Below are 26,278 nucleotides of genomic sequence, written 5' to 3' on the forward strand. Positions count from 1 at the left end.
ACAGTCGGTATCCAGTTAGATAAAATGTTTTCTTCTACGAAAAAAAAACAACTTTATTTAAAAAATTATTTTTTAAGAAAGAGAGAAATAACTGATTGACTGTGTTAAATTGACTTAAATTCTGCTTCATGTGTTTAGATTGTAGACTGCCTTTTGGAGTTTAAATATTACTCACTTTGCTTTCTTTGCTTTTCTCATTTTAATGTATTGGATCTGCATAACTGAGTTAGAACTATCTCTGAGGCGTTCATGTATTAAGTCCTATTTCTTCATCAATGCTACTGTTACATTAAATCATATGTCCTTTTTATTTTATATTTTAATACTAACAATCTGCATGGCAAGAGCATTTTATAAACCTGGTTGTACAAGTTACTCTGCTGGCTTTTCTGTCTTAAATGTACTGTTAGTGTCTCCGTCTTTCCTTTTCTCATTGCTTCATAAAGGAATGCTGACTGTGGCTTCTTGCATGTGCGGCCTTTCTAACTTATATTCAGAGTCTGTGAAAAAGCTTCGCACCTCTTATATAAGTAAGTCATCTCATGGCAATAAAATACTTTTAACATCCAAATTTTAATTGTTCACTCACCGTAAATATTTGTTAGTCCATTTTAAGTAGTTGTTTTACTTTCAGAAACTGGTTTTAATCCATCACACATCTACTGTGTTTCTCATTAATGGCATCTTTAAAAGAAACTTGAAGGAGGAAAAAAATAAATAATAATATTCTCTGTGTTTTATATTTTTATATAAATATCAAAATCAAAAGCAGATCCTGTCTTAGCAGTTGCTGATGTCTACAGACCTAAGATCTTACCAAACTTATTGTTGTTTCAACATCTGAGGCTTTAAGCTTCCCTTACTTGGTCCTCTTTCAGGCAGAAAAAGCTTCAGAACTCTAGTATTAGATTTTTTTATATTGTAAAAGACAGATTTGTCTATTACAAATGAAAATTTACTGTACAAAGATGTTGTTTGTAGGGATTGAGTGGAGGTGTCTGTGTATTGCACAGCGCTGTGGGGTTTTCAAGCAGTTTTCTCAAGTTCAGGTGCCTGTGTGAGGGAGAACCATGATTTACCTAAGGGCTTCTTTGACTTAATCCATCATTCACAGCATTCAAGAATTTGGAGAAAGTAAAGCTGATTTTTTTAAAAGGATAACATTGTTCCTTTCCCTAGGATGCCAGTTTTCTCCAGGTCTTGGGCAGAGGTAGGTAATCACCCCAGTTTTTAATGGAGAGTACAATAAAACTAAACTAAGAGAAGAGTGAACTGAAGTTAAAAAAAAACAACAAAACAAAACCCTTTCAAAGAGTGTAGGCTCAATAGCCAAATACTGCTTTCTGTATAGTCTTCAAACCTCTGCTGTCAAGAGAGAAAGAGAACTAGGCATAGAAGAACGGCCTCCACCTTAAGATGGTACCAGAACAGAAAACCAGGATTTGCCACTGATCTGTTATTTTGAAGGGTAGCAAATATGGGCAAAAGTCCCAAAACTGGTTTCTGAAGCTAACATCATAAAGCTTGATTTACTGGACTATTTAATTTCGGAATAGGTTAAAATAAGTTTTGTATGCTAGAGTTAATTTTCTAAATCATGTAGTTAATTCTCTTTCCCTCCACCACCCTCCAGATATCTTGATTAGCTGGAGCTACAGTCTTTTTAAAAAACTGCAAATAATTTCTCTAGAGTTATCATTCAATATTTCTTATTATTTGTAGTTCTTTCAGTGTATTTGTTGCCCAGACTTCAATAGCTTAAATAATAAAGCATTATTGCTGTTTAATTGTCCACAAATAGTAAGACTGTTACGTGAAAGAATGATCCTTTGCTATATTTATAGGACTATGAGAGTTAGTCAGAACACTTGGATTTTGTGTTCTCCCTTTTTTGAACATTACTATCTGTGTCTAGTGTCTTCAAAGAAATGAGGAACTTACCCTTCATTGGTTTTGTTTTAAAAGACAGGGCTTCATTGGATTCTTAAAAATTTTGTATTTTAATACTTCTAAATATATTTTTCTATAAAAAGGAGTATTAGTACTTAATTTTTCAATCTTCCTAGGAAAAGTGGTTATGTATTTAATGAGGTTGTTAGAGAAACTGAGTGTATTTCCTATTATCTTTGAGATAACCACAACGTATTCTTAAAAAAAAAACACAACACTATACTATTCTATGTCAGACAAGAGTTCTTAATTACTTACATTAATTCAGTTTCAGTCAGTATGCAGCAGCATATCGTTATGGTACATTGTATCCCAAGATTGACAGAACCAAAACTAAAATTATTTCAATATAAAGGGGATTAGGAAAACATACTGTTACTCAACTACTTTTGTAGGTTTTTGCCCAGAAAACACAGCAAGAATTGGCCTTCCTCATTAAGATTCCTACTATTCTGTATGTTCCAGAATAAAATGTCTATTTTAATAGATCATCAGTTTCTGTTTACATACTTATAATTTAGTAAATGGTATGTCCTAATCAACCAATTGAAAATTTAAAAGGACTTTTTAAAAATGCAAGATTTTCCCTTCACCTGTGTTGCAAGAATATGATGTATGTTTCTGTCATCTTATTTTTTCTACTCAGAAAAGAAATTCAGATTCCCGTCTTAAAGCAGCACCTATTTAGAGACAAGGCTCTCTACACTAGCTAGACTGTAAACTGTCATTTCAGGCTAGCTCTACAGATACAAGCTCCCAGTTGGGATCGTGTTTTGGAATTTATCAGTGATCATACCAGGTATATTACTCACATGTTTTGGGTGGCAATTTATAGTTTGTGAAGCATGCAGTGTATGTGTTCTTTCTAGGCCTTCTAGACAGTGTCATCAGATGCTTGTCAAGGATGAAAACAAAGTCAATCTTTGCCTTCAAGTAGTAATAGAGGGAGTGGGCTGCGGGGTGAAGCAACTTTGGCCATGTGCCAGAAGACACAACATGTATAAGTAAAAGCTTTATAGTGTTATGAAAATTCTATACACAGTGGAGGCTTAGACTGTTGAGAGACCTTTGCTTGATACACCATTTGCTAAAGATGACAGTAGCCATTAAGAAGAAAGCCAGTATTGGTACCAAATTATAGCAGATTTGGTACTTTTATGACTAAACAGTGGAACTTATGTACAGTTATTATTTTCCTTGCTTAGTTACATAATGAAGTTCACATAGGACACCAATCTTACCTCTTAGCAGCTTAGTTTTGGTGGGAGTTACAAGGTTTTATGAGACTTCTTATAGATCAAAAAGTGTTTTTGAGTGTACAAGAAATGTACGAGAGTTTCAGTACTGCGGTTGAGTCAAACCTGAAAAAAAATACATGCTTAGAACTCTTCCTGGGTGGTTTGTTCTGTCTATTTTCCCTATCCCCTTCCTCCTTGAACTGAATCTGTACACGAACTCTATTTGAATCAGCTTACACATCAACTAAACTAGACCAGCATCAGCTGTGGCCAAGCCAAGTTGGAAACTGAATCAGAAATTTTGATTGTTGGATTTGGGATTATTTTTTTTACTCCATTTTTCAAGTTAATTGTTTTTAATTCTAACTTTTGTATCTTCATACATAGCTAATTCTACTTGTAGTTTTTAGTTAAGCTGCTTTCTAGTCAAGTTGTAGTTTCTTCAGGCATGCATCTGGCTAAAGCTTAAGTGAAAAACTGACTAACGTCTCATGAAACTTACTTTATACATCAGTGAATTTCCACTGTAGTTCTAGAGGTTTTAGTGCAACACGGTGATTTTTGTCTTTAATGACAGTGTTTAATATTTTTATTCATTTTGGAATTTTCCAATTTTTTTGCTACTAGATTTCAGAGAGAGAGGCTGAAAGGCTATTAGAATGTCACTTCCCCATATTTCTGTGTTCAAAGATTTGAACACAAAGATATGGGAAAAGTCAGGCTGTAGTTTCTGTAGTTCTGAAATGGAAAATCCTGGATCAGTTTGCTTTTGAAATCCATAGCAATTTGCACATATGCCCTAAGCCTGAAATGAGAACTTTTCCAGGAGAGCTGTGTTACTGTCAGTAGACATACTGCTGTTATCAGGGTACCTGAGGTTTTAAGATAAACAGCAATAACCATTGTTACGTCAGTTGTTTCTTCTCATTTGTCATGGACTAACCCTCATGCTTCACAGACTTAATTCCGATAATTCCTTTTATTCTTTGCTTAGTTTAATTACTAATACAGTCATAGATAAAGTAACTTTGTATTTATTATCGTCACCCCTTTCTCTCAAATAGTAGCAATCATGGCTATGCTTAGGTTTCAAAGGTTCATGTGCCGTAATTATTGCCATAATGCCCACTTATTCTTTAGTGGGATAAATCTTACCTAATGCATAAAATTAGTGTACAGGTTTATGATTAGTGTTTTGGGGGTTTTGTGTTGGATTGATTGATATGAGTTATTTATAAAGATGTGTATTAATGAAATCATAGTCTTCAGACTTCTTACGAAGAAATCAAACATACAGATGTGTGACTTTATTCCCAGCTAAAGACTATTTCTGTTACTGCAGGATTTCACTTTTCATAGGAAAACTAGTGTGAGAAGTTGTTAAAACTCTTTTTATGAAGATATTTACAGAAATATTTACAGAAAAGAGGAAATAAAGTTCCTGAACTGTGTGTTTGTATTTGTACAGTTTGGCTCCCAAAGGAGCATGATCTAGAAACGCAGCTGTTTCTAAAAGCACAGTGCAGGTTTGTCTTCCCAGCACGTTTGCTATCTAAAAGTTATATTGCTTGTTGGGAAAGCAGAACCTGGATTTTTTAAAAATATTTTTACACAACCCTGTCTAGTACAAAACAGTCTCCTACACGTTTAAAACTTCTGTGCTTTCAGAGGTCAAATAATACTTTGTTAGAGAATATGTACCACAGTTATCCCATAGTACTCATTGATTTACTGATAAATAAATAAAGGCTCTTTTCTATCTTTTGTGTAGTGGAAAGATACAGCTTCCAGCTGAGATTTCACCATACATTTTAAAATTTAAATCAATTCCTGGACTGTTGTTAAGTGTAGGCATAACCAAGCCTAAGGGCAGTTAACAATTTCACATAAGTCCTAGTCATTTGAGTTTTGAGGTTCAAGCTATACATGCTCTTAGTATCTTAAAAAATACTATTTCATATAATTGAAACTGAATACAACATACATTTAATGTGTTTCACATTGGTATGTCAGGAGAACCATTTTTCCTTTAAATTATTAGCTTTCTGTATTGGAAAATTCTAAAGCTCTGTTCAAAAAATAGTGCCATTCCCCGTTTTTTTGTCATCTGCTAAGAGATGTGTACAGATGTACTAGTGATCATAGAGAATACAGCTGTATGGATAGACTTTGCATGTGCAAGCCTTATTGCCTTAACCATTACCATTACACCTCTCAAGCTTTTTGACTCTTTGAAATACTTGTGTGCATGCAAGAGCTTTTCATTTTAACAAATATTTCTCAACTGTTACTGTTAAGTATTACATGCTCATTTGCATTAGTATAACATAATGAAATTTCTGAAGGAAAACTTTATTATGTAAACATAAATATGCATTAATAGCCTTAAAATATCAATAAAATTAACTTTTCTTAATAGTGGTCAGTCTTGACAGCAGTTTCTTGTCAAAAAGGAAAATAGAAAAATTTCTTGTATACCTCTAGTTAGTGCTGTGGAATAATATTTGGAACCCTTACAAGGCAACTTCCATCTTTAGCATCTGATAGTGGACTTCTATGCTCTATTTTCTTTCCTGAAGTGGGATGAATGAGCTTTTAGATATTAATATATTGCAGTTATTCATATGCTCAGATTTGATGATACAAGAATTTAGAGAAATTCTTCCATAGAAAGACGAACACATTTGTAAGCACCCTAGAACCTAAATTCTGTAATTGGCATCTATAAGGAGTTTTGTTGGAAAATGGACCTGGCAATGCAATAACAAATTCAAAGCACATCACTGTAGCAGTGGGTGAATAATTTGAAAAAAGGCACTGTAGTCTTACACGTAGTGCTGCACACATGGTTGTAATCTTCAAGGTCCTCTTTCTTATGACTTTTTTTTGCAGTTACTTTTTAAATATAATCCTAGGATGTTTTCAAGCTAGAAATTATATTTGTACTTAACTGTATCTATAGCATGTAGATTAACTGTTCCCATAAGTCTTTCTTGTTTCAAATATGGTAGTTTTCATTGAAATTTGATGATGCTTTCTTCTTGCAAAGAAAACTTTACTAGGAAGAAATAAGGGACTCTACAGTCCCTATGGATACTGTCTTATTTAAAAAAAAAAACAAACACAACAAACCACAAAAGACAAAACAGTAATTCATAACAAGTTCTATCACAACTGGCTGGTTTGTGACCAATAAGGAATGAAGTTTGAAACTGCAGAGAGAGAGAGAGGACAGAACAGCAGCTGTATTTATTATACACTGGTTTTGTGTTCCAGCGGGTCTCTGTGACATTAACGAAGGGACGGTGGTGCCAGAGGATCGCTGCAAATCTCCCACTTCAGGTAATTGTAGCTTTCTCTGATCTTCAGCTGCTGATTTGCCCAGAAGATGGCATGCTTTAATTCAACATTTACTAGTTAAGTAATAATGTAAAACCTGTTGTCTTCTCACAAACTGTTTGAGCTGTCGTAATTTTTCCTGTGTTGCACAACTGCATTTCAAAACAAGGCTGATTTAAGAGATACAATAGGGATATGTCATAAAGATGAATGAAGAGAGACATAATCTGAAATATTTATGCTTCAGGGAACGTAGTGCACAATGGAATTTGAAACATTGATGAGAGATACACAGATTCCTGTAATATTTCATGTGAGTGAGTTTCAGAGTCCTCAAAAGTGGTAAAGATTATGTAAGAAGATCTAGGGTACTTCTGCTTCCTCAGAAATGGGAAATTACTGTTTTTCTTTGGAATCACAGATCTGCAGGAACTGCCATGCTTACAGATTAGGAGATCCCTGCTTAACACGCCCGCCTTCCTTTTTTTTTTTTATTTGCCTCTACTGTATGTGAATATTTTAAATGAAAGCTTCAGCAGTATGCAATAATATTTGTTTTGTTTAATACTGGATAGCTGAGGCCATGTAAATGCCTAGTATTGCATATCAAGATACAGTATTAGAGATTAAAATTTCATGTAGTAATTAAAAATTTGTCACTTGTCTTCATCATTCTCTGAGAAAACTTTCAAAGGAATGTGTTTATCTGTTTCATTCAAAGCTGTACTCAGTACAGCTGATGATGATTATTACTAAGGTATTTGAATTTGAGCCCATTAAAAAGTACAAGCTAAGTCTAGTTTCTGATAGAATGCTATAAAGTGTTCAATGAACAGCTAATGACTTGTAACCCTTAATCTATATCCTTTTTTCCCCTTGCTCCAGCATCACTCAAATTTCAGCCCAAATGCCTTCCAACTGGTCCAACTAAAACTCAGAACACTATATAATTTGAATTAAATTGTTTCTTTCTTAACTTAGAGATTAAAACTCAGTTCACTGTTTCCACTAACAGAAAGATTAAAATCAAGGTCTATATGGAAAAATCCTAAATTTACCTTCCTTCCCTCTCCGTTGCCTGCCTCTCTCCTGTCTGAGTTGTGTTAGCTAAAGTAGGTTAAAAATAACTGCAATGTGGATATTTCTTTAAGAGGATCAAAAAATTAAAGCAACTTAGAGTATATGGATTCAAATGTCCTGAAAGGAAACTGAATTAAGGCAAAATTCCTATTCCTGCAGAGGCAGAAATCAGTCTCCAATATCTGGAAGTTTGGAGAATGGAATATTCTCGGAAAAGAGTCTAAAATGTCTTAGGTACACACAGAGTACTAAAGAGAAACAAGTCTAAAGTCCAAAAATAGTGAATGTGCAAAAGGTGGAGGGGGAAAGCCACTGCTGCATTCCCATGTGTAACAGGATTGGACAGTGCCTTGCTTCCCCTGGTTCTGTCCTCTCCTCCCAGCTCTCAGTGAATGAGATAAGGTTCATGCAGGCTTCTCCAGTTTTCCTTTGAGAAAGGTACTTGGAGGAAGGCATCTCCCTGACATGGAAATAATTTGGTGATATCTGTGAAGAAAGAAGAGCTGCAGCTCCTTAGGTTTGGTTTAAGTTTTACAGCTTTATTGGGCAAGAGAACAAGACTGGAAAGAAGCTTGAAAATGGCATTCTGTTTTAAGATAGGTAAGAGGGGACATTTCTGAGAAATCAACTGCACAGTATTTGTGAGCTTGAGGTGCAGGACAGAGGACAGATTTAAATGAGCTTTTTCCAGTCTAGAGGCTCTCCAGTTAAGAGGACGATAGACTAGTACAGAAGTTTGCTTTTTGCTAGCTTTAAAATTGGAGGATGGGACTGGTAATTGAGTGTGTTATTGGCTTTGACTGTTAAAATAAGATCCAGAAAAAAGGCCAGCCACTCTTTGGGCTGAAGTCTACATTTGATCAAGTGATCCAGATCTTCCACCTCTTCTACTTTTCCATGCCCCAGTGAAGAGAAGTCAAAGCTAGCTTCAATTGAACCTCCTTCAGTGAGAGGAATGTGAAAGGGATTATCTGCCTGTGCAAGTTAGGAGAGTATCCTACAGTTCTAGTAACAGAGAACTAGAGAAGCACTGTGAAAATGGAAGAGAAATAATAGCTATGTCCTCCTTTTGCTCAGGAAGTTAAAGGGTAATAAGCTTAGGCTCTGGGGGCATTTATCTGATGCATAAAACACTGTATTGCATTGTAAACTGTCAAATTCTTATGTTAATGAGTGTCCAATTGTTTGCATTCTTTTCTTTATAGTTCTACAATATAAATATATATATTGTGGAACCATATAGTTCTACAATATAAAATCCAATTAAATTTGGCATTTTTTGGTTGAACTGTTAATTTCATTACAATGGTAAGCCTTCAAGTTGTGACCTATAGCTGCTCTTGGTTTTTCTGTATTAAGGATTCAGAAGAATCCCAGGTGACAGCATTCAGTCTGAGTTGTCTGTAGAATATTTGAAGAATTGTGGCCTAACAGGGTCTTACTACATTGGAAAAAAGATTTTTCAGAACTTTATTATTACAGCTATGTTCCATGAATCATAATTTTGGTTAATCTTTGTGCCTGGAACTGTGATTAGTACAGAAGTGTAGTTATTCAATGTAAACATTTTATTCAATGAGGGCAATATTTCTAGCAATAAACTTGCATCATTGTATCTTGCATTATAATTTCTGTATTTAATCTCAGTATGGCAGAATTCCTGTCATATAAAAGTATTTTGGACTTTACAGTATCTGGTACAGGTACAGAGAATACCAGTATCAGTATTTGGTATTTTATTACATTTTTGTATCTTCCTTAAACTCAATGCATGTATTAATACATTGGTTTTATGTCAAAGGTATATGTTTGTGTATCCATTTCATTCTGTCTTCACTCATAGGTTCTGGTTCACCAAACAATTCTGATGATGACCAAAAAATGAATAATTTTATAGAAAAGGGTACAGTATTTTTATTTTCTATAGTTTTTTTCTTCAGTTCATACTTTGATACACTTAGATTGATTTCTTTTTTTTATTAAAATATTATTTACAGTGAAGACCAAAAGCAGAAAGTTTTCCAAGATGGTAGCCAATGACATAGGTAGGAACTAGAAAAATTCTACTCTGTTCCTAATCCAGTGCCTTACTCTATGCAACACTAACTCAGCAGCAAAATAAAAAATAAAATTCAAATTTTTCATTCTTTATGCTAATTGGTAATTCTGTGGGCTATTTCTGTACTAAATACACTGGGCACAATAACTTTTTTTAAAAAATCAAGGATATTGGTGGGTTAAATTCTCCGATTTTTCAATTGCACTTCTCTCCTTTCTGGATCGGTGAAATTCTAATCCATACTAAGAGTTCAGTCTATGCAAGACACAACATTATTCCACTACTTCTGCAAAGGTGATGCTCTCTTTGAGAACGTGTGGCTGTTTCAATATCTTTGTATATGTTGCATTCATAGCTGTATGGTCAGACTTCCATATGACTATGGTCAAGATGAATGTGTTACGTTTTCATTTAATCACCTGCAAGAGGACTTGGTCTTTTATACTCCCCATGACTGTTCCAGAATGGTATTTACTTCTCTGCATCCAACAGTGACACAATACCCTATAGCTAACAATTTGGTGACAAAATTTTCTTTGGAATATGTTGTATGCAGGTAGATTGAACCCTTCTATGGTTGGAATGAAAATTAACTCAGCTTCTGAAAACTGGGTCATTAAATAAATGAAGGCAAGAGACTGTATGATTTAATTTTGGGGATGAGACTTAACTGGGATATGGTTATTTTAATTTCAGAATCACTGTGTTAATGTTTCATTGTGGTTTTGTTTAGTACATTAATATGTTATTGTAGGAGGTTTTCATTTTATCTCTTTAGTCAGATCAAAAGTTTGAAACCAATTTCTATAGTAAAGCTGTTTGCTTAAGTATTTAATAGGTTGTGTTGAACCATGCATTTAAGACTAGGGGTGAAGAAATTTCTTTTCCTACAGTCTCCCTTTGATTTGCTGTTTGGCAATTCAACTTTTATCCTAAACCATTGATCACCTTCATTGTAGTTCAGTTGCTGAGGCAAAGAATCATTCTAAATTCAATGAGATACGGTGAAGTCATCTTTGGAATCTGAGTTACAGAAGGAGAAACAGCAAGATTATGCCCTTTGCTCAGTACTATGTTGAGCCCTCCTTGCAGTGATAGCAGAAATACTAGGGATGATCAGTTCTTAAACAGTGGAAGCCTGAATATAATTCAAGAAAACAAATGGCTGTAAATAATATATTATGTCAATTAATCTGTAATTTAAAAAAAATAAATAGTATCATTTACATGAGTATTGATTGATATGTTCTCCTAAATGAAGTTCAGGCTAAATAGAAACTTATGTTCAGTTCTTCTAATGAGAAAACCAACACTTAATCTTGTGCATGTTAGATCAATGCCTGCTGGTGAGGTAATGTTTCCCTTTTGTTCCAAAGCAGTCTCTTCTAAACTTAGGACAGCCTGTCTTGTGCAAAAAAACATATTAAGTTTGCATGTGAGTTCACTTTGTTCCCTACTTCTTTTCTAAGAATAATGTTACAGTATTAATAAAACAAGCTAATGACAGTTCTGTAGAACTGTTGACAACTGTTTCAGCTTGAAGCCCTTCCACTGAAAATATTGTGAATGTTTTTCACAGCTAAAAAAGCAAAACAATTATTTACAAGTGATGCATTCTTCAGTGTGTAAGTTAAATGCAGAGTTAATTGAGACAATAATGTGTTTGATGTGTAATTCATAAGCATCTACCAGTGCAACTTGCAGTTTATTGACAATTATTTTATCTGTGTTCTGTTTGAGTTTTCAGTGACTTGATGCTGTGCACTGAATACTTTTTCCACTGCCACGTTTTCTGTACCTTATCTGGCATGTTTACTCTGCATGAGTCTTTCTGAACCTACATTCTAAGCTCTTTCACATAAGTAAAACACCTCTGCTGTTAATAGTTGCATGGTTTTGCATCCCATTGTTTTAAACTGAATTGCTAACTAAATGTGAACAGACAACAAGTTTTGTAAAACATGTCACTGTCCTTAACTTAGTGTTGTCTGATACAAACTGTTTACCATCAGCTGTGTTCACATGGGTGAATTTGATGTATCTAGCATGGTTGTAGCTCTTTGCGCTGGCACATAGTTCAATCCGTTCACGGATTCTTTCCATTTTTTTATCAATGTGTGTCATACAACTTGTCAGATGGATTGTGAAACAGAACAAGAATTGTTTCCATTGATAACTTCAGTTGCTGCTAATATCACTCCCGTGTGTTTAGTCACATGGGAACAGTGAGTCAGGGAATACTGCTTTCAAAGTGAGAAGTAATTTCATTTCAGGAATAGGCCTGTGAAGTGGTAACATAATGAATGTGCGTTTAGAAATATGAAGCCAGTGTCAATCACTTTATTGACACTTGTTTAGAGACTTCTTCATTTCTACAGATTTCTGTAATTAGTGATAGTATCAGACAAGGATTCTTGCTTTGTTAAAGGATCAAAAACTACCTGACTGCAACAATAGCATAAATGAAATATAATTGGTTCATGTACCAACACTTCAGCTTTGTCACATCTATGGTTAAGGTCAGTTGTCTTCTGTGTTTTTCTAAATACTTAGTTTTAAATGTTATGTGCTAAGGAATGGATAGTAACTCAAAGATCTGTTGTGAATTATGTTTCTTTTGGCCATGTTTCCCTTTTGTTTCCATCAGAGGTGAACTTTGGAAAAGTTGGTTAACCTCAATATGTAACTAAAAATTTCTGGAAGTTATAGAAAATACTGTGACCATTATTAAAAACAGCTGCTTCTCTTAGGAATGGCAAATAATTGAAAGTATGAGTAAAATGTGCTGTGAAGTAGTACAGAGAAGTGTTCTAAATACAGGAAGAAGAATTAGTAGGAAGTATTTAATTTCTAAGACTATATCATTTTTATAGAACATTTTTGAGATCCAACTTCAGTGGAAGCAACATCTTTAGCTGTTTTACTCAAACTTTGGTTAGTTAATGATTTGGCATGAAAGATATATGTGATTAAATACATAGCTACAAATTGGGTCAGAAGTAAAGAGGTGTTGTAACATCCCTTTGCTAGAAGAAGCTTTACTAAATGTGCTCAACAATACGTTGGAGGCTGAGACCTTCATAACTGTCCCAGTCAAATACTTCTCAGGAAAATTGCTTTTATTTGTTTTCAGCAGTTCATACATTTTTTTAAATGGCAAAAACTGTATTAGTGGACAGATCTAAGCAAAGTAGCTTTAACTCCAGACTTGTATAATCTCTGCTGTTACTATTCAAATAAGGTTTCTCCCATTTGTTACATCCTAAGTGTACACCTACATTTTTCAAACAGTGCTAAAGTCATTGGCTGTGAATATTGTTTTCATGGAATCAAATATTGAAGTTGCTTATAATAAGATACCATTTGTCCTAATGCTAGAGTAAGACTGTTGCTTCCAGTGTGTTTTTAATACTTTGATTTTTGTTGTATCAAGTATATGTTTTCTTGTATTATCTTAAAATTTTATCATCATATCAAATTTAGAGGTTTCAGCATTGATAAACTATTTTGTTGTTTTACTGTGAGCAAACAAGAGTCAGTTCTTTAAGCATCTTGCAATTGGTGATGTAAATCTTTCACTTCTGTGTAGTTGTCAAATATAGAATAATTTGGAAACTTTGGTATGTTTTAACAAATTGTAAGCTGCTTAGATATTTCTCATGAAATGTTCAATGAAATAGGCTTTAAGTTCTCATGTCTGTCGAAACACCAAGACACTTGTCTCCTTTATAATCTGTAGAGGATTTTTTTAAAGGGTTTAGGCTGTTTTCTTAAATAGGGAATGGGTGAGAAATCACTCTATAGCTTTCAAACTGATGTGCTATACATTGTAAAATACCATCTCAGGATAAACCACTGCAAATAATATGTAACTGACTTTTAAGCCACATCTTCATATTGATAGTTCAGTCATGTCTTAGCCTTCAGGTTTTCTTCATTGACCTGGTTGAGCCTGCTATGCTGAAATATAACACTATGCCAAGGTAACCTTTCATATTTTAACACCTGTCCCCTCAAGCCTGACCTATGAGAAATCTCCAAGAATCCTGAACATTGTTTTTGAACACTTACACAATATCATACTCTCTCATGTAGTCATTTAATGATATATATTAGCAACAGGGAGAATACCTATATGCCTGCGTATGATTCCAGGTTTCCTAATGTAGTGGTGTATTAAATGTAGGTCTAAACACAATCATAATAAGGATCGTTGCCTTGAGCAGGAGGGTGCCAGGAGGAGCAAAACAGCTCCCCAGTCTTTCTCGTTGTCTCACAGCAGCTGCAGAAGGTAGTCTTGGCTGTAAATGCTTCACTGACCACCACCAACAGAGGTGTTAAACTGTGACAGCTGCTCCTTGAGGTCAGCCTCACCCAGCAGGATCAGTATCCATCACCTGTGTCCTTATGTGTGACTTGTAAAAAGCATGCTATGGTGTGTTTGCTCTGTAAATCTCCATTCAACCTTTTCTGTTTCTCTGATGTGTATCTTTTGTGTTGTAGAAGTTGTCTAGCATGTTGCTGGTTTTCACCTGAGGCATAGCGAAACTGAACTTTCAAAAAACACCGTAAACCATAAGCTAGATATGAATACAAGCAAAGTTTTTTCTACTAAGTAATTTTAGTTTAAAAACTGTCTAGCTGACAAAATACTCCTATTTTCTAATGGCATCTTTAGGCATTTATTTCTTTAAACACAAGGTGGCACTACTGCTATGCAAATAGGTTCTTTTTTCCTATTTACATTTGAATGACTAATGTTTTTGACATATTAGGGGGGTTTTTAATTTATTTTTTTTTCACAACATAGTAATTCACAGTTTCTAGGAATGACATCCTTTCTAATAATCCATCTATACTCTTGTTCTATTAATGAGGCATAGATCACTGTTGAAGAAAATTTCTTGACAAATTTGTTTTGTAAAAGCTGTGAAAAGCCAAAAATAACTAAAATTATTTTGTGGGCTTACTGTGGGCTTTTATTCAGTTTTTCAGCCTTTATGATTTATATATCTAACACAGAAAGCAAGTCTCAGGATAAGAAACACCCAACTTTTAATTCACAATTCCAGATAAAGGTTCATTATCTCTTTTCAAGTTGATGCAAGTTCCAGCTGACAGCAAAAAGATATGTTTCTGGTCATTAGTGCTGTTTTATAGTGTGTTTTTTTGCTAGTATCTGAAACAAGAGTTGACCTGGTTGAAAACAACCCTTAGCAGAAACCATTTAGATGTGTTTTGGCCTCATGATTAAGCTAGGTAGATGCCGGTGCCAACTTAAAGATAAGGGTGGAAAATGCAGGCAGACTGCCCTTTGCAGTTTCAGCATGCACTAAAATAGGTTAAAGAGACTAGCATTTCACTCTGAGAAGCAGTAATTTCAGTTTGATTTTAATAGGACATACTTTATAACATTGACACGTGAAGGAAATGGGAAGATTATTTTTGGAGTCTTATTCTCAAATTTTTATAATGTATGACAGGAATAAAACTGTTCAACTCTTCAGATAACTAGTATTTGCAATATTGATGAGTGTAATTGATGATACAACGAAGTATTTCACTTTTTGAAGGAGTGGAAGTAACTATAAATCACATGCTGTTCTTCAGGATGCATAGAAAAGAGTGATTTCTGTTAGAATTTTAATTAGAATGAGTTATTGCCATTTTTATCTGAGAGAAGCAGCAAGATTGTGGCTGGTTTATGACTGGGATCCATTACAAGGTACTCCTAGAATTATGAGGCTGTTCTCTATATCTGCTTTAGGTAGAGAAGTATCCCCCTTATAGTGATCATGGAGAATTAAATTATATATCAAAATTCAAGCATGTGGCTGGGAAATAAATTCAGGGTATAGCACTGGTCTAGTAGTTAAGCTACAAAAAAATCATTCCTTCTGCAGGAATTGTTGAAAGAAATATGAGAGGAATCTATGGCTACGAGTTTATTAGTGACTTTTATTATACTAGCATTTGTTAGTATTGGACTGCATTTTAAACGGATCATAAGATTTCCATTACTACAAAAATAATCTTCCAAGTCAGGGATAAGTTCAAGTGCTAGTTTTTTACTTCAGCAGTATTGACAAAATTATACTGAGTTTTGTTTGACAGCGTTACAAGTGTTCATGTGCTGCTGATTTTATAATTATTCCCTGTGATGTCTTTATTCTTTTAAGGCTGTACTTCTTACGAGTGATTAACATTTTAGCATAATTAAAAGTTCATCTTTTCTCTGTTCTAAAAATCTCAGGTGTGATCAGGAAGTAGGGCAGAAGGAGGGGATGGAATGTTAACTTTATGTAAACTTCAGTACACATCCTCCCAATAGCCAAGAGTCTGTATTCTGTCCTCTCACCTGAGGAGATAAAACTTGAGGTTGAGTCAAAACAAAATTCATCCAATCCTGCCTGAAGCCTGAGGAGGAGTGAAGCTTGGCAAAAATCATAGAATGCTGTAATTGGGGATTTTGGTATCTTCCATGTCTTATTTTGCACCCATCCCTTGTGGAAGGGAAGCTCTGCTTTAGTAGAAATCCTGTTAAGTACTGCAATTATTGTAGTAAACAATGATAAATATTGGGAAAAAGACCAGTAAGGGCCAGGAGAATCATGTTTATTCTTTTTTAAAAAAGGATATACTTCACTTTTCAGCAAAGATGTCCAGGAAGCTAAGTTTGCCAACTGAGTTAAAGCCTGATTTAGGTAAGTTTACATAGTTGATTTTATTTTTTCTAAAACTGTTTTACAGAATGTGAGTATGTTAAAATAAGAGTCCTAAATTATGTAAACTCTCATGACTTCATGTTACATTTATCTGAAGTATAGAACTAAAATTTTAATTCCACTCTTTTTGGGGGCTCTCAGGCACAAAATGTCATTGCTGTCATCATAAGGTAAGCCTGCAAATCTTGTACATGGCTTATCACACTTTCCTCAGTTTTTAGGCATTTGTCACTCACTTCATCAGAAGTGCTGTGACAGCAAAAGTGTGAATAAGCAGGTCATGGAAGGAAAATTGTTGCCTGTTTACAACCATCTGATACATTTTAAATTGAAAAATGAAGTATCTTAAGGATAACAGGATATGTTGAGGTCCACTCAACAAACCATTGGACATAGTTTTACAAATGTTAATTATCTTGTGACCACTCTCTCTAAGTGAAAATAATACACAGCTGTTTGGATGGATGACCAGTCTGAGCATTTTATTTTTCTTGAAAAAGCACACTACCTGTTTATATAAGAAGTAGTTCAGTTGTGAAGTCTGTAGTACTGAAGGTCATTATATTGCCTAAGTAAGGCAGCATACAAATTAGTAGTTTTATTTGGGGTTTTTAGTATTTTGACTTGCAACTTGTAGATCAGATCCAGTCCCCTGCCTTCCTCTCTTAAGATGTGGGATAGCTGTAGACCTACAGCCTGCATGAGAAAGCTCCCTTCTGCCTGCCACAGCTGGCTCTCCCTCCTGCAGCAGAACTACTTCCGCAACCCCAGCAGAAGACAGACCAGGGTCAGACTGGCAGCTGCAGAACCGTGTGTTTGAGAGCTGCTGCTTTCAGCAAGGAAGGAGTCCATGGCGCTGTGATGCCCTGAGGCTGAGCTGGACCACCCTGATTTACAATTACAGTTTGCTCTGCTCAGAGAAATGTGAAACTGGAAATAGCCCTCAGAGATCATTTAATCCATTGTCATGGCAAGGATCCAGATGACTGACAATCTAACCTCTCATCTATTCATCAACCTCTGATAAATAAGTTTTTAGAAAAATCCCAGACAGAAAGTTCCAATGTTTTGTAGTCATACAAACTTCCTATAATTTAATCAATCTTCCGTGCTTCCCTGTTAACTTTTTCTCATCCTTTCCACAATGAATAAGGACAACTCCCTGTCTTTTTGTTAACCATCTTGTATGCTGTTGAAAGCTGTCGTCATGTCTCTCATCTTTGCTTTTGTAGATAATTTTTTTTACAAAAGATCCTTTTCTAAGTTATGTTGTCTGAATCTAGAATTACTTCCGTTAATCTCCTCTGCACTTGGAATTTTTCCTCATCTTGAGCCCAGCACTAGAGGGATTTAACTATGGCCCTGTGGCACAAAAGAGCAGAAAATATTATTTCTCTTTTCCATCTGTGTCTGTTCTTTCTTACAATATTTACTAATGGTTTAGGAATAATTTCAGTTTAGGGTGAATTTTATCATACTTTGCAAACTAGACCCCATTTGTACTTTAGTATTGTCTAGTTCATTCCAATTCTGCTGCTTTATTCCCAGTTCTTTGATAGCAATAAGTACTTTGAAGTTTTGTGGTGGTTTTTGATTGTGTTTTGTTGTTGTTTTTTAATTAAGACTGGAGAAAAGAGAATGCTGAAAGTCTTTCAGTACTTTCCAATCCTGAAAAAGTTTCAGCATTTTCTACATTATTTAATATCTGCTGTTCTTTCTACTGAAATAATGACATTTTTTTGTCATCTCATTACTGGTATACTTACAATAGTTGGTAGCTTCAAAATTGTAATATCCTTTAACTGGTTTTGCTTGATTTTGTGCATATGTGGATATCTGCACTTAGATGCCTCATTTTGTTCCATGTAAAATTCTTCTAGGTTTTCAGGTCTGTAAATAACTTCCTCAGGCAATCATAATCTCTGTTTTACTTCTGTCTTTACTTCTAGTGGGAGAGCTTTTGCATAGTGTGCTTCAGAGATTGTCAGCTTGTTTGTATTTATTTGTCACTTCAGTGGCTGTATCTGCTGACTCTAGGAGACAGCTGAAATGTCTTTCTCCCAAATTCATTATCCTTATCATTTTCTGTTTTTTCCATGGCTTCTTGAAACCTGTTCTTCCGTGATCTTGTTCTTTCAAATTCCTCTTCTCTGTCTTTAGATCTTTAACCTACCCGTTTTCTTCCCTAAATAGCCAAAACAAAATCTAAAGTATGCACTTCTGTATTTATCCTCCATTTTCTAAAACAGAAGCTATCCTGAACATTACACCATTCAGTGTCATAATCCAGGTAATTTAGGTACCGTTGCCAATAGGTCCTGTCCTTTGGTTTAGTGGTGCAGAAGAGCCTCATCTTTCCATCCTGATGAAGCGGTGTGTATTGGCTCTTCACACTTTTGTTTCTTCTTCATCTGAAACTACTCTGTTAACAAACCATACATTCTTTCTTGACTTCAGGATAAATTATATACATTAATGTGTTTAAACTCCTTATCCTCAGTTCTCTTTCCTGGATGAATGTCCTGTGTCCTCAATGCCTGTATTGTCTGGCAAGTTAATTTTTACAGGGTTTTTCCTGTCCATTCCAATGCTCTGGAATTTGTACACATGCTTTTCAGTCATTCAACCAGATGCAACTCAACAAATGCACATTCAATATTATGCCTGTTGCAGCTAACGTGATTATATTCAGACTGATTAATCCATATTAGAGTTGAAAAAACATTAAGTACCTATTCAAGCCTGAAGAAATAAAGATCTTAAGAGGTTGTGGTCATTAGAAAAATTATTAAACAAATAATATCTTTCATTGTCTTACTCTGGATTTGATTTTTTTAAAATGTGAAAACTTCAGATGTCAACATTTGAGTGGTTGACAGTTTCTTTTTATAATCCACATTTTACATTTGACTTAGCTAAAATTCAGCAGGACAATAATTTTGCTATCCTTGGAATAAGACAATTATCTCCTGAGAAGATTAACTGTTTGTGTTGAGTAGATGCCTGTATTTAGTCAGCTGAAAACTAGTTTGTATGCTTTTCAAATGCATGTGAAATGTTATTTGTAGAAAGTTTTGCAGTATTTTAATGAAATTATCATAATAATACTTCCAGAAAGTATGTCATTATATAGTGTTCTTTAGCTCATAATCCATTGGACCTTTTATCCCCAAAGGTCCATAACAATAAGTCATATAAATTGCATCAAGCTTTTACTAGTAAGGGTTGTCTTGTGCTAAAATCAGGCATGCTGATGTGTTAAGTACCACATGTACAAACAGTACACAGCTAGAATGGAGCAACACATTTATTGGTTGGAGTCTTTTGTTAATATTAGAATTCACTCTTTTATGACGTTATTTGCTAAGCAATGAACAAAACAACCTGATAAGTTTATTGGTGACGTTTTATATAGTATTTAAACCAGAAATCTTCAGCTTTGCTTACCAATGTCAGGTGGCATTTGGTACCATGTGATCTTTCTCTTAGTAATGGTTCCAGGTGTGTGTAAATAGCCTGCTAGACCTTATCCATACAGTTTCCTAAAGAGGACATAATTGTGAGTCATTACAGGTTACATGTTACCATGCTGTCTGGTTATCACTGCAGTTCTTAAACTAAAATAGTTGCTGCTTTTTAAGATTATTAAACAATGTTCCATGGAAGCCAGTGTTTTTTAATCTGATCAATTAACTAATTGGCAATGAGGCTTGTAATTCAGGGGTTTTTTGTAAAGGAGGAGTCCTGTTTGATGATGACGGTTGTTCTCTGTCCCAAGAAGACAGAAATATATATGCATAACAATTTTTCATAATAACCTAATAACAACATGTGCAAAAAATAATGTAAAATTGGGCTCTTTGTTCAGCATACAGTGTTGAAAACTGGGCCAACAGGAAATATGCCTAAGGAAGAATACAGGAGTAATAATCAGTAGAATGCTAGCTAGTGTATACCTTATGCTCAAGAACAAAAAAGAAAATCTGAATTACCCTAATGCCTGCATTTTGCCATTCTTTTTAATTCATGCTGATTTATTTTCAGATGTCAAAGACAACTCTTTCAGTCGATCTCGGAGTTCTAGTGTAACTAGCATTGATAAAGAGTCACGTGAGGCAATTTCAGCTCTTCATTTTTGTGAGACTTTCACAAGAAAGGCTGATACGTCACCATCTCCATGCCTCTGGGTTGGAACCACCCTGGGGACAGTGCTTGTCATTGTACTGAACTTACCCCCAGGAGGAGAGCAGAGACTTCTTCAGCCAGTAATTGTTTCTCCTAGTGGTATGTACAAAATGGGTTAAAGTATACTTTGATGAAGTATTATTTTCATTCTTTTTATTTTAAAATGTTTTTTTTCTTAATTATGGATTAATTTAAACTGCCATATATTTAATTAACTTAGCTACTAAGGTTAATAGTCTAGATTGGTTACTTCACTACGAGAGGTTTAAAGTTGCAAAATTGAAAATATAATCTTGTATAATATAAAAATACCTCTTTAATGTATGCTTGCTGAGAAATTCATGTTTTCTAACCTTCATGTAGTACATGACAATTATTAAACAGAAATAGCAGCAAAGAAGAGTATTTCACAGGTTCAATTTATCTTTTTTTATTCTTGTGGTAGCTTTCAGTTTTTCTGCATCATAAAAAGAGAATACAAATTAATACAAATTAAAGGTTGTATATTGAACAACTAGCTTTAAATGTTAGTGATAAAATACTCCTTTGGTTTGCTGTAAGAAGTCTTGTATCTTGCTTTTCTGATGCGCAGCACCTGATTTTCTTGTAATTATATATTAATGGTTTGCTGAATGTGCTGTTAGGTATAGATTTTGATTTTCTGTCTCATGTAGAACATTCTGCACTGCTCCACTTTGCTCACACAGATGGTATCAGGACATGCAAATGGCAATCCTATTTGATTCGAATAGTAATTAGGAATAATGTAACTTCTAGACTATATTTGATTTGTGCTTCTTGAGTACGGTACTGGCAGCAGTATTCAGATTTGGTAACATGATCCTAAAGGCAAGGCTGCAGACCAGACAGTATGTTTAATCACTGCATCTGCATCATTACTCTTAAAAGATACTGGCACATTTATGATTTTTTGTGCGCTTGTCAAATGTTCATGTTTTTACCTGCATCTGAATAAATATCAGTAAAATAAAAGCGTTATCTGGCCTGTAGAGACAGGGATTTAAGCAGTGGGGAGGAAAATCTTTTCCTCTTTCAGTTTATGCTAGAGAGAAGTGGATTCAAGTGTGAACTTGAACAAAAAAACCCTCATGCTGCTTGTTTCTGAACCTGTCTGTATTGAAGAAAGAGGAAGTGCTTACTTAAATTAGTTGCATTTGTGATACTGAACTTGAATACAAATATTCATTCCAGCTTTGCTCTCGATAAACATATACATTTCTGTTGAAGCTGATGGAAGAGTATGTATACACTTAACCCTTGAAAACTGGTTTAACATTTTCATTTTCTTGTGTGTGCTTCATTGGTTTCTAGATAAACATCCAGAGATTTTGGTACGTCTGCTTTGCTACAGAGGCAGGCCTAAGTTCCTGTTTTCACTTTTTTAGGTTCTTAAAGGAATATTTCATAGCTTGAAAAACAATTTAAGAGATCTGTTTTAGAAAGGTGTTCAACTTCTTTTTCCTAGGAACGATCCTGAGGCTAAAAGGGGCAATCTTGAGAATGGCTTTTCTGGATACCACAGGATCTTTGGTCCCACCAGCACATGAACCCTGGAGAGAACACAATGTTCCTGAAGATAAAGATGAAAAAGAAAAATCGAAAAAGCGACGACCTGTTTCAGTGTCCCCCTCTTCCTCTCAGGAAATCAGTGAAAACCAATATGCAGTGATATGTTCGGAAAAGCAAGCAAAAGTTATCTCACTGCCATCCCAGAACTGTATTTATAAGCAAAACATAACAGAGACTTCTTTTGTTCTTCGTGGAGATATAGTGTCGTTGAGTAACAGTATCTGCCTTGCATGTTTCTGTGCCAATGGACATATTATGACTTTCAGGTAAGACCTGTTTGAAAGTAACTTAAATATAAAATGAACAAATAGTCTTCTGCTAGGTAAAAAATTGCCTTTGCCTTAAGAATATAAATTTTAATAATTTACATTCACTCAGTGTTGATGAACTTTTAACGTTTGGGCCTGGGTGCTTTTGATTATGCATTTTTATTAGTTATGAAAAAGTTTACCAGCTTTGCTCAACCTACCCTGATTCAACACGTAGTTCCAAACGTGTGATATAGATCCTTGAGATGATGAGGATTCTGAAATGTGAAATTACTTCCTGATGGAGAAAACTGCCTTAAGCCAAACCTTCAGCTGGTACCTAATTGCAACTCTGCATATTTTTGTGCAGCTGTTTGCATCACACTCATGCTTCAAGCTTACCTTTTTTGTCATGTAGCTTGCTCATGTTTTAAAGGCCTTAAACTCAAGGTATGACGGCAGGATTAATTGCTAGCAGTTGTAATATAGAAATAAGGCATCTAAAGTCAGGGGTTTAAATTATTAATTTAAACATGTAGAAGTAATAATTGAATGTACTTACATGTCACCTACATAATTTTAATAGGTCCTCTTTATTGAATATTTCCAAACACCATTTTATTCTGAAGAGCAGTGTGTGTATATCTATATCCTCACACCTACATTTTAGTCCTGGCTAATGCTAAGATGAATGTGGAACTTGGCATTATAGAAGTGTGCCAGTGAAATTCCTAGAAGGCTATGTTTAACGTTGTGAAAACAAATTCTCAGCTGTGGAAGTTCCCTAAAAATATCACTTATTCAGGAAATTATTAGGAATAAAATTAAAGCTACAATCAAAAAATAAGTTTTGATTCAGTCTTTTAACTCCGTTGATCTATATCCCAACATATATTCTAAACATCTCTAGAAGATGTTGTTCACCGTGCAGGCAAGTACTCTTTTTTTCCCTAGTTAATACTGTTCAGGTACCATATATTAAAAAAAATACTGAGTTACTCTATTGTGTAGGGAAGTTGAACTCCCAAGTATTATCTCCATTTCATAAGCATGAATGCCTGCTGGGAAGTGGACTTATGATGCTGTTTGTATAGAGTTGTCCGAGTATTGTATCATGCCCAACATGCCCAATACTTGTTGAATAATATAAGTTTAAATAAGACTGATTCTGAAGACTGTTGCTCTGAAAATGCTGTCATAGATGTCATGCCTGTGGTATCATCTAATGTTTTTGTTTTGTCTTGAAGGTCTATGTTTTGTGCTTCCATCTGTCTGAAACAAAGTACTTCCCTGTTACTAGCTCACTGTTAGGGATATTCTTAGTTTAGATAGATGCACCACAGAAGTGTCATTTCTGGGTGATACGCCGACAGAGGAATATTTCTATTTATTTCTTACCTGTAGAACTTGCTTCCAAAGTCACATTACCGGTTCTCCTTCCCTTTGTTTGTCATAGATGAAGTCTCCTGCTAAGATACAATCCACAGTCTCTAAAATGCAAGCTTAGCATTTAGAAATCTCAGTATCACACAAAAGACCAACAGTTACAGTTGTGTTTTCTTCCTATTTGTTTTTCATTGTTTTCAGCTTCACTTTGCCCCTTTCCCGACTCTTCAGTTTCTAGAAATTATTGTATGCAGATGGTATCTGCAGCACAAGCTGCTCCATGTATTGTTGGTACATTTGACAGTAACATCTTGAGAAAATTACATTTATCAAGACGTCAAGTGTTCAGTCGCTTCTTACTTGCATTATTACTTTGAGGTAGAGGAATGTTTGGTAGCAAGAGCATTGTTACAGCCAGAGTGTTGTATCTGTTCTTCAGTAGCTTGATGCAGTAAGTACTGCAGTGACATGAGCAGAATCAGAAAATATAAGGTAAGCAAACTTTAAGAAGATGTCCTCTTGAATGTGCAGTCAGACAGAAAAAGGTAAAGATCATTCATAAGATTGTTGATTTAGGGTACTGAATTCTGCCTTCCTTTGAAAGCAAACCCTTGTATGTTTCCAAGTGATCTTAAGGAGAGATCTTTTGGACTTGTATTTTTAGTCAAGGAGAAATTCTTCACCTGAGAGAAGAGGCAGGATGTTTAATTATAAACTTGGCAGATACTTATCAAAATACTTAGTTAGCAATTACTGAATAGTTCTTGAAGTGAATCTGTGATTTTCATGCTCAGACTATCATGTAAATTATGCTTTTAAATGTATCTGTGAGGCAGATTTGTATTTTTCACTTTTGAGGTGCTATCATGAGAAATCTCATATTTATGCTTTGAGATTTTGTAATTGCATTAAATGATGCCCTTTTTACGCGGTACTTACGTAGATGGTGAAGAAAAAAAATAATATATTGCAGTTTGAAAATTAGCAATTTGGTAAATAATAGGCAACCCTGCTATATTTAATGAGGTTTTAAAATTCTTTTTCTTAAGTTTGCCAAGTTTAAGGCCGTTGTTGGATGTATATTACCTGCCACTCACCAATATGCGGATAGCCAGAACGTTCTGCTTCACCAATAATGGACAAGCACTCTATCTTGTCTCACCAACTGAAATACAGAGGCTCACCTACAGTCAAGAAACATGTGAAAATCTTCAGGTAATGATTTAAAAAAACAACCCTACTGTTTTCTGACATAGGTATACTCTGAGGTTCACGGTTCTAGATTCAAAATGCTTCCAGTAATTAAGTTTGTCATAAAGCTGAGCATTTTGGCTTTTATGTCTTGATTTTTATTGCTTTATAGCCTGTTGCAGGATTAATCACTTCTCCTACTCTTAAATTTTACTGTTTCGTCCATCCTCTTGTATTTGAAACAGTTTCTTACTTAATTTCCTTTTAGATTGGTAGGAGAATTCCTTGGTTAATGTGTGCAGTTAACAAAGCTCCCTTGTTCATTTGATGCTTGTGGAGATGCATGCTGACACAAGCAGGGAATGCTGACTCCAGATACTTGAAGGAAGCCTTTATGTTTCAGGGATGTTAACAGCTTGAAAAGATTCTCAGGTGTGCTTCAGCTTGGGAGCTGTATGGAGTACTGAAACAGCAGAGGTGCAGGCTGTAAGCTCTACTTCTACACCACACACAGATAAGAGTTTTTGTAGATACAGTTTTAACAGAACAAAATCAGGAGTATTGCCCAAGTTGCTGAGGGGTAAATACAGCTTTACTGGACCCATTTCTTTGTTACTGAATTCCATGAGCTATAAGCTTCCAACATTCACAACTGATTGTTTGGGTTGATTTCCTAATATGTTTTATTTCCTAAGTCACCTGGCAAAGGCAGATACCCAATGAAGTGTATTAATTTTGAAATTCAAATGCACAAAATAAATCCTTAAAGTGGAAGGATATTCTGTTAATTTCTGTGAAAAATAATGTATATCTTGTTGTGTCTCTTCATTACAAAGGAAATGCTGGGTGAACTCTTCACTCCTGTAGAAACACCAGAAGCACCAAACAGGGGGTTCTTCAAAGGCCTGTTCGGAGGTGGGGCACAGTCTCTTGACAGAGAAGAACTCTGTAAGTTTTTAGTATTCACTACTTTTCTAGTATTTCTGCTCAAGAAAGAAAGTGATCCTTGAGAAATTCATTACCTGTGTTAATAGGACAGACATTACATGTGCAAGGAGGAAAGTAAAAAAGGGGAATAACAACTGCTTTTTCATAGCTGTTGTACTGTACACCTTACCAGCAAGATGAGAAAAGCTTGGTGCTCTGTTTTCATAGGCTTCTTTACCTCGTTTATTCTGGAGTAAATTATGAAACAAACAAAAGGACAACTGATCTTATTTTATTCGTCCTTATGAAGTGTATTGTTCTGACCATAATTTTCTTAATGCTGTTTAACTGAAAGGGGCT

At 34.9% G+C, this 26,278-nt stretch overlaps 1 protein-coding gene across 5 annotated transcripts in view; it reads left to right on the plus strand.

Moving 5' to 3' along the window:
* The window catches only part of STXBP5 (syntaxin binding protein 5), a 108,085-nt gene that overhangs the window by 73,271 nt on the left and 8,536 nt on the right, over nt 1-26,278 (plus strand). Inside the window, exons 19-26 of one of the 5 annotated variants that reach the window (XM_051613694.1) lie at nt 6,465-6,530; nt 9,451-9,510; nt 9,605-9,652; nt 16,320-16,370; nt 20,436-20,675; nt 22,063-22,432; nt 24,850-25,015; nt 25,828-25,939. In XM_051613694.1, the coding sequence (XP_051469654.1) occupies nt 6,465-6,530; nt 9,451-9,510; nt 9,605-9,652; nt 16,320-16,370; nt 20,436-20,675; nt 22,063-22,432; nt 24,850-25,015; nt 25,828-25,939 (1,113 nt within the window). The remainder of the gene's footprint in view (nt 1-6,464; nt 6,531-9,450; nt 9,511-9,604; nt 9,653-16,319; nt 16,371-20,435; nt 20,676-22,062; nt 22,433-24,849; nt 25,016-25,827; nt 25,940-26,278) is intronic. The other 4 variants (XM_051613696.1, XM_051613695.1, XM_051613698.1 and 1 more) reach the window with 4 other exon arrangements.

This window comes from Apus apus, chromosome 3 (assembly GCF_020740795.1).
Source record: "Apus apus isolate bApuApu2 chromosome 3, bApuApu2.pri.cur, whole genome shotgun sequence".
In the NCBI taxonomy this organism is placed as follows: domain Eukaryota; kingdom Metazoa; phylum Chordata; class Aves; order Apodiformes; family Apodidae; genus Apus; species Apus apus.